Source organism: Notolabrus celidotus, chromosome 5, assembly GCF_009762535.1.
Source record: "Notolabrus celidotus isolate fNotCel1 chromosome 5, fNotCel1.pri, whole genome shotgun sequence".
In the NCBI taxonomy this organism is placed as follows: domain Eukaryota; kingdom Metazoa; phylum Chordata; class Actinopteri; order Labriformes; family Labridae; genus Notolabrus; species Notolabrus celidotus.
Genome location: NC_048276.1, coordinates 24,873,550 through 24,882,673, shown reverse-complemented (window position 1 = coordinate 24,882,673; position 9,124 = coordinate 24,873,550). Strand labels below are relative to the sequence as shown.

Here is a 9,124-nt window from a genome sequence, read left to right as displayed (position 1 = left end):
TCAGACTTCAGAATGACTCCTGGGGCTGCCCCTCAGCATTATGGGACAGACTGATCAGTTCAAGGTGTATAAAAATAACTTTGGTGAATGAGATCCAGGTAAAGAAATGTAAACAGGGCTGTGATCCCTCGGTAACCCAGTGTTTATAAATATAGGGACTACCCACAATCCTCTTCAATCCCTAATAGGTACCTTAATCTGGGAGATAATCTGGTTACCTGTCATGAATGCAGAGACCCTGCAGAACAATGCACAGTGTGGTGGGCACTGTGGTGTAAATCATAAAGAGAGAGAAGGGATGAATATGAGCAGCCGGTGCAGCTCACCTGCTGATCCGGATGTGCAGCTGCACTCTCACATGGTACATAAAGCTTCAGTTCTAATTGAAGGGGACACTAAGCTGCCAGCTTGGACAGCAGGGTTGCATGTCGGTGTTCTGTGCTGCGTTGTGTGCGTCACACTGGACACTGTGGAAAAAATTAAGGGAGGAGAGGAGAGAATCAGACAGGGAGGGGGGGAGGGAGGACGAGAGGGGAGCGGTGAAGAGAGGAAGCTGAACCTGTGACTGATACAACACAGCCTGGCCGACTTTCAGCAGCAACCGTCCACTTCTTTGTCCTTTTTTTGTTCAAGAAGACATTTAGACCCGTTTGGAGAGCTGAGTCCTCGAGTCCTTTTTGATCCTGGAAAATATGAGCTGTATTCCAGCCTCACACAGGTAAGCTACATGACTTCATGCTACATAACCACAGAGACATTTTTCACATGTCCTTCAGCTCAGACGAGGTGTTTCGTGTTGTCAGGACACTAAGGACACTCTGTGGCTCATCAGGATTCAAGAGGTGTTTATGACTAAAACTAATGTAGTGATATAAAGACAAACTGTGAGTGCATCAGTTTGATATTTTTAAAGAAATGAGCAGATGTGAATCTCTCTGACAGACTCTACATGCAAGATATCACCTGGATCAAAACTTTTCTATCTTCAACAGATGAATCCAGAATTCTCCCTAGTCCCTCTCTTTCCCACACTCTTCGATCCTCCCCCCATCCTGCAGCTGACAAGTACCTTGTTGTGTAAGCCGGTCATGTCATTAGGTGCTTACCTGCAGATAAACCAAGCAGAAGAAGCTTTCATGTCCCCTCCCCTCTCCTAATCCTCTCACCTGTGGTCCATAGTGCTCACTCTGTTGTATAGGTAAGCAGAATGTTTCACTGCTAACATCAACAGGTCTCTGTTTGACCAAACCAGACTGTAACATCTGTCAAGCTGTAGAGGTTTGGTGTGCTGTGTGCAGGATCCACTCTACATGTTGATTCTGTTAGCACTATTAAGGATGTGTGAACTTCAGGGTGATGAATGATGAAGAGAATGCAGTTTTCTACGGTCAAGCTGTTTGGAAAATAAAAGTCTAGGTCAGGCTGAAGGGGTAAGACTTTTACAGAGTACGATTATTTCCAAGTCTAAAAATACTTGCTGGACAAAAGAGAAGAGGGAAACGGAAGGGGATATTGATATTTAGTTTGGGCTGGAGATTGGTGATGATTCTGTTTGTATAAATAAAGTAAGATTTTAAATCACATCCATGCAAATAAAATACATCATGGAAGAAGAAGCAGCTGTTTGTTGGGACAAGGTTGGATACATTTTCTGGGATTTCCAGGTCATCATGACTTATTCCATAACATGTTAACATATAAAGCAGGGCTGCCAAACAATGAGTTATTAGTTGCTGAATTCTAATTTTTAGATGTATTATTCCAATAAATGCTGCAGTGCTGCACCAGTGTGGTCTAAAACCATGAATTACAGAGAGAGGAGCCAGAGTGTTTCATTTACAGCTCTGTGGGGATTCACACACTCATACATTCAGCTCTGCCAGCTTTTGTTCAGTGTCCCGCTGACATCAGTCTGATTAGCAGCACCTGTATGCTTAGCTCATAGGTGTGAGCTCAAACTTAAATTACGTTGATGATATTTTAATTCTATTCAACACAATCTGGATATAACTTTTAATTACTTGATTTAAGTGGAGTGTGATAAAAAATGCTGTGGTGTCATTATGTTCTATCATGGAGATAGAACATAAGCAGGAATATTCTGCTACAGCTTAACCATGGCGTGCCAAAAGGGAGAAAAAAAAAGTGTGTGATTGAAACTATTAATTAATTTCTGAATTAAATCACCTCATGGGTAATGTGTCAGTGCTGACACCCCTTTTAGGTGATGCAGTTCATTTGGAAGACATTTTATCTGATGAAATCTAGTTGTTTCTTTTACATCCATTAGCTTGTTCTTTATTTTATTTCCCCTCTCCCTTTCTACTCTCCTTCTGAGGTGAAAGCCTCACATGTTCATCTGAAAACTATTTGCGCCAGTATTTAAAAGATGAGCTTAACTGGCAACTATTGTACCTATTTACTTCCTTTATTTCTAGACTGTGCCGCACCTTCCTTAATATTGGGAGGATAGTCCTGCAGTAAGACTGACATCATGTGAAAAGCTGAACGTAATGACTCACCTTTCCTAAATAAAAATGATCCAGCAAGTATCAAGTTGTAATATTGTACACCCTCATCAGCCTTTTTATCATTCCACAGAGCTGCAGTGACAACAATATAAAGTACTGCTGAGTCACTGTGTGAGGACACACCCTCCTGAAGTATTAAGACTACATAATGTTCTGGGTTTTTTTTTTTAGCTTTTGTTAAATACAGTGGCAGCTGGTGTAACAACAGATTTTACACCAGTGTACTATGAAATGAAATAAAACAACATCTATCAGCTAAATTGATGGATGTATGTTGTGAACCCTTGTTTGTTCATGTTTTTAAGCTATTCTGAGAAGTGCTTTAAGAAGTACTTTAAACCTGTGTAAATCCACACTTAGTCTGATCCTGATGTTCAAAAAGAAGGCAGGGAAAGCAAATAAAGCATTGGCATCACTACATGCTATTAACTAAGCCTTCTAAGTAAACCAGTTTCAACAGAAAACTGGAGAACCAAGCTCTAAGTTTTGATTTTGCACATTCCTTTTATCATTTCTTATTTAGGACAGACAGTAAGAGGATGGGCAGAAGTGATGTGTTAAAAATGTCAAATAAAAGAGAGAGGATTGTGAACATATTAATGTTAGGAAACAGAAAAAACAGACAGTGACTTTGTTATTTGTTTAAAATGACACCAGGAGGAAAGAAATAACCAAAGATGAAAACAGTCAATATGATAGTTTGTTTTGGGATCCTATATGTATTACAGATTGTCTGATGATACCCTGGCATTATTGTCAGCTTCGCCTGCAGAGATCTCCTCTCAAGCGTGTGTTTTAAAGGTATTAGAATACATTTTAAAATGATTGAATAAAAGGCAGCTGTATACAGAGGTTTCTTTGGACCTATTATACTTAAATGTTCCTGTTGTCTCCTCCAGCCAGACCAGCACAGAAATCCTCTGAAGGGAGATGCTCAGGGAGCATTCAGAAATACAGCTAAATTAACCTAAATCTTGTGTGTGTGTGTGTGTGTGTGTGTGTGTGTGTGTGTGTGTGTGTGTGTGTGTGTGTGTGTGTGTGTGTGTGTGTGTGTGCAGTATGAGCACTATTCTCAGTCAGGTGGAGTCTGAGGTGGAGGGGAGTTCCGAGGAGAGAAGAAGAGGCAGCAGAGCCTACCAGGTACAGATTACGTCTTCATCTTGTCTTCTTTAATCTGGATTATGGTGCAACATTTGTTTTTATATCCAGATGTTTGCTTTGATATTAATCTGTCAGTGAGATAACACAATATGGACAGACACACACACACACACACATACACATGCACAGACACACATACACACGCACAGACACACACACACACGCACAGACACACACACACACACACACACACACACACACACACACACACATGCACAGACACACACACACAAACACGCACACACACACGCACACACACACACAACCCCACCCACTAACAATTAACAAAAGCAGAAGCAAAAAACAAAAGGGAGAGGCGTCATGGCAGATGGGCAGTGGTGTATGAAGTATGTGAAAGACATTGATTGAAAATATTTTCTTTGACTTCACTTTATTGTACACAGTTTTTCTGATCCAGTGTATTTTGGGATTATAACCCCCAGATATTCGGATACATGCGTTGCCATTTTAACTGTTATTTGTCTTATGTTGTTTATATCAGTTTGTCCGCATACTCATAACAAAGTCAACATGTTCTCTGTGCTAGCTTTTGCCAAGGTTTTCCCCATGTCACAGATCCTGTTTGAGATCTTCATGGACAGAATCTCAAGGCAGGGAGAGGAGGGTCTCCAGTTTGGGGGCTCAGAGTTAAGTCTCTACTCATTGCAGATGATGTGGTTATGTTGGCCTCTTCAGGCTGGGACCTCCAGCAGACACTGGGGCAGTTTGCAGCTGAGTACGAAGCAGCTGGGATGAGAGACAACATCTCCAAGTTGGAGGCCCCGGTTCTCTGCCAGAAAACAGTGGATTGCTCTCTCTAGGCGGGGAGCGAGTCTACCTAAAGTAATGGGCTCAAGTATCTTGGGGTTCATGAGTGAGGGTAAAATGGATCCAGAGATACACCAGTGGATTGGTGCAGTGTCTGCAATAATGCAGGCACTGTACTGGACCGAAAAGGGAGCTGAGCCGGGGGGGCTAAGCTTTCTATTTACCAGTCCATCTACAGTTTGACCCTCACGTATTGCCATGAGCTGTGGGTAGTGACCGAAAGAATGAGGTCACAGCTACAAGCGGCTGAAATGAGTTTCCTCCGAAGGATGGCTGGGCTAAGCCTTAGAGACAGGGTGAGGAGGGAGCTCAGAGGATAGCCTTTGCTCTTTTGCATCAAAGGATTCTGTTGAGGTGGTTTGGACATCTGATAAGAAGCCTCCTAGACGCCTCCCTTTAGAGGTGTGTCAAACTGAGAGAAAGCCTCAGGCTAAATCTAGATCTTGGTGGAGGGATTATATCCCTTCTGGCCCAGGAATGCCTCAGGATCCCCAAGGAGGAGCTGGAAAGCGTTGGGGGGAGGGATGTGTGGGTCAACTTGCTTTGACTTGCTGCCTCCATGACCCGACCCCAGATAAACTGATGAAAAGGGATGGATGGATGTTTATTAGTTGGCTTTGCACTTACCCCTGTTTTATCTGATTTAAGTTGTAAATGAAGAATTATATTTATTGGTCCTTTATCAACAATAGAATCCATCAATGATGTTTGCTGGGAAAACAATCAAATCACAGTAATAATCCACACCTTGAATAACTGATAAGGTTTTCCTTAAAGTGATTGAACATCATTATTCTCCCCTCCCTGGTTCAGATCTTTCCAGAAGCCAACATGAACGAAGACTCTGATCCCAGCACGTACCCTGAAGACTTTCTGTACAGGAGAGAGCGCCTCCCATCCATCGTGGTGGAGCCCACAGAGCACAACGAGCTGACGGGCAGGGAGCTGAGCTGGACTGTTCGATGTGCACAGAGCAACAACACAGAGGAGGAGGATGAGGAGGAGAGCATCACAGGGGGCGCTGTGGAGGCAGAGCAGCTGGAGGAGGTGGAGGAAGAGTAAGGATCTCTGCTTAAACTTCAGCCACAGGCCTTGAAGGGTTAAATAATGCTTCAGAGGACTTAAAGTTTGAGGACCTCAGCAGTCTGTCAGAATTAAATTATGCTTCTTTGAATACTGTTAATCAGACTTTTTATGATGCATGTTTAGACACATGCATCAGGTCTATGTGAGGGAAGAGACTAACAAGGCTAAAGAAAGCAGGGTGCACACTGCAAGATAGTAGTTAGACACCACAATCTATAAGAACAGAACTGTAGTACCTGTCATTTGTCCTGTGGGTCAACCATAGACTGTATAAAATATGGACGTAGTATCCGTGACGTCACCCATCTGTTTCTAAAGCGCTGTTTGAGGCAAATCGTCGGTGGCAGCCATATTGACTACACTCATCTTTTGTACCAGGCTGTAAACATGTTTATTTCTGCTGCAAAGATCGTCTTTTTCCCATTCATGTGTATGTGACTTCCGGTACTTCCGGAGCCAGCCTCAAGTGGATCCTCGATGAATTGCAGCTTTTAACACTTCCGCATTGGACTCATATTTTTAGACCGGAGGTTGCCCCTTGGGGTCAACATCTGTTGAGATGTTAAAGATTGCGCCAGGCTCAATCTGCATGATCTATATGAGGAGAAATGTGCCGCAAATGTATAAGGGATGCACATTCATAAACACATGCAAAAGTATAAAACAAATACAACAATTGAAACACAATTCAAATGAGAAAAAAAAGAGGATCAAAAAGGAAAAACAACTTCAGCTGAAGTGCTCCAGGGCTGAGGGGAGCGCTCAATGGAAGGGTTGGAAACAGGAGAGGGTGAGGAAGACAATTACCCCTACTGAAACTTTAACTTGAAGATACATTTAATTTATTGTTTGGGTCAGAAAGTCAAACAGAGTAATGACTGAGACTGGGAGTAAAGATAGAATAACAGTAGCTGCAGGGTTAACTTAGCTCCATAGCTAACACACCCTGTATTCAGAGCCTGATGCTGCCAGAATTAGCCGCTATAGCTGCATGGCTAACTGAGGGTAATAGCAAACTAAAGCTTCAAGCAGATGTGATAACTTTAGCATAGCTAGCTGTTTACCAAGAATTATTTCTCAAATAGGTCATCTTTTTTTGTACAAGTTACAAAGATGCAGTGTCTATCATTGCAGGAATGTTAGCAGCCTCTTCTTCCTCACCTTCTCCTGTCAGTAATGAAATGTTATAAAGTTTTCCACTGCAGGCCTGAGGCATGTTTGTTGCCTATCTCAATTTACATTGTTTTTGTATTTGCTGTTGTCTGTTTGCATCATGTTTTTTATTTGAAGCCTGTTTCCTCCGCTGCATCTGTTTTGAATATGTTAATGAATATGCAGCATGTTTTTTCCTGGTGAAGGTTGGCCAGGCTGGTGTAGATCAATTAGCCTTGTTGGGCTCCATATGGCTGACTCTCAGATGACCAATATTTAAAAAAGACAAGAAGCTGTCATGATGACAAGCCTGCTTTAAGAAAATATAAAACTATTTCTTTGCAGTGCCATCCTTCAAATCATTTTGAAAAGTATTACTGAATTGATGTGAGTTTCATCAGGTAAACATACATGGCTATTTTGAATATTCTTTCTCTCTAATTTTCCTCCATCCTCTCTTTCTTTTTTCTGCTGTAGCTCAGCTTCCAGAAAGTCCTCCATCGGCCCGTCCCAGAGTCAACTTTCCCTCTCTCGACTGACCCCACCGACTTCACCCCCCCCCCCGGAGGCCGCCCCGCCCTGTCTAAGGAGCTGAGGCAGAAACCCCTGTTTGGACTGATGTCACTGCAGTTCACCTGCACTGTGTGTAACCTCAATGATGTGAAACCTGAACCCCCTTGAGGAGTTTGAGAAGCTTACACATGTAAAATATTTGTACTAAATGAGAAGGATAGGTAATATAAAGCTGATTTCAGTGTACTGTTCTTTTCTGAGTGATACCTCTAGTTAACCACTTTGCTGCTGCTGTATGTGACACTTTGAGCTAAAGGTGTTTTTCCTGGTTGTGCGGTTCTCACCCTGCTGCTCGTGAGCGTTTTATGTGAATATATAATTCTCTTGTATCCTGTTCTTTGTGATGCCTCCTTTGTCAACCAGAATCCCACAGTATGAGGACTAATAATGTAATAGTATTCTTCAATCTCAGCAAGACAAAGAGCTCTTTGTATGTGAAACTGTGGAACTTAAAAAAAAAAAACTAATGAAAACTGTTTGTATGATTACATTACATTATTATTATTGTAAAGAGGATCAACCTTAGTGGCACCTCTGATGTGCAACTTCCTTTATGTACTGCAGGGTCAGTCTAAATAACTGTTGTGTAACAATAAAGTTCTGCGTATTTCCATTTTGTTCTGATGCACAATGACATGATTTAAGTGTGTTGAGCATATGTCCACCTCGGTCAATGAACCCATTGACTGACAGAAGTTTATCCTCTGGGAGCCACTCCAACTTTCCTCTGCATCTGGTGCTGCCAGCAGAGGTAACAGACTTTTGGCCAAGGCTTACTTCTCTGAGTGCCACGTTGTTTACTGTCTGACAAGGAACATAAGAGGTGAGGGTGGAGCTGCTGTTGAGACTTCATCCTGCTGGCAGATGCCAGTTTATAGAAATTAATAAAAACTATATCATCTTGTGGTGACTACTCTTCAAATCGAGGATCACACCACAGCATATTGTGCTCCTCTGCTCTTGCTCTTCACACAAATTCTTACAGTAAAATTGTACTACACAAACAGAAACAGAGCAGTGAAGTCAAACCAGCAGATGCATACACATTAAGGAGAAGCACAGCAGGAGAATCTAAGGTGGCACAAACACTCAAGGCCCTCTCTTAAAATAGAGCTCAGTTTGTTCATGCAGGGCTCAAATAACAGGATGAAGACAAACTGCAGAAAAAAATATACACTAATGTATTCATATTGATTAGGACAATGATAGATTCCCGACTCTTGGCTTACTCTTGTACACCAATCTATAAAATAATAGAAGGAAAACAAGGGGTTAAGACTTATCTTCTGCCATTACTGTAGATTTACGTCATATATTTAAACTCCAATCAGTCATGACCACTGACAGGTGAAATTATAATGAATAATATTGATTATCTTTTTATAGTAGCACCTGTCATTGGATGGGACCATCTGAGCATCTCCAAACCTGCAGCTCTTGTGGGGTGTTCACGGTCTGCCCAGGTCAGTACCTTCCAAAAGTGATCCAAGGTGGGAAAACCAGTGAACAGGTGGCAGGGTCATGGACAGCCAAGCTTCACTGATGTGTGCGGGGAGTGAAGGCTGGTTCATGAAGAACTCAGGAGCGCAAACTGCTTAAAAAGTGAATACTGGTACTGACAGAAAGGAGTCAGAAGCATCACAGTTTATTGTGAATGGGGCTGGGTAGTCACAAATGTCCACAAATTAAGCAGGTGGTCAAAATGTTATGACTGTACTGCACATACTACACTGACACAACACATCTCACAACATGCTTTGTCTTTAGGTGTCCTTTAAACTTTGGAGAGCTTT

At 42.1% G+C, this 9,124-nt stretch overlaps 1 protein-coding gene across 3 annotated transcripts; it reads left to right on the top strand.

Annotated features, from left to right (window-relative positions):
• The first annotated feature begins 552 nt into the window (after window positions 1-552).
• On the top strand, window positions 553-7,930 carry si:ch1073-303d10.1. Of its 3 annotated transcripts, none has more exons than XM_034684130.1 (4): window positions 553-718; window positions 3,590-3,671; window positions 5,334-5,578; window positions 7,236-7,930. In XM_034684130.1, the coding sequence occupies exons 1-4, from the start codon at window positions 693-695 to the stop codon at window positions 7,351-7,353; spliced, it is 471 nt and encodes a 156-aa protein (XP_034540021.1). In that variant the 5' UTR covers window positions 553-692; the 3' UTR covers window positions 7,354-7,930. The 3 variants fall into 3 exon arrangements, with proteins under 3 accessions (XP_034540021.1, XP_034540023.1, XP_034540022.1); XM_034684132.1 differs by lacking the exon at window positions 553-718 and adding an exon at window positions 1,167-1,198; XM_034684131.1 differs by lacking the exon at window positions 553-718 and adding an exon at window positions 3,230-3,332.
• The last annotated feature ends 1,194 nt before the right edge of the window (window positions 7,931-9,124 follow it).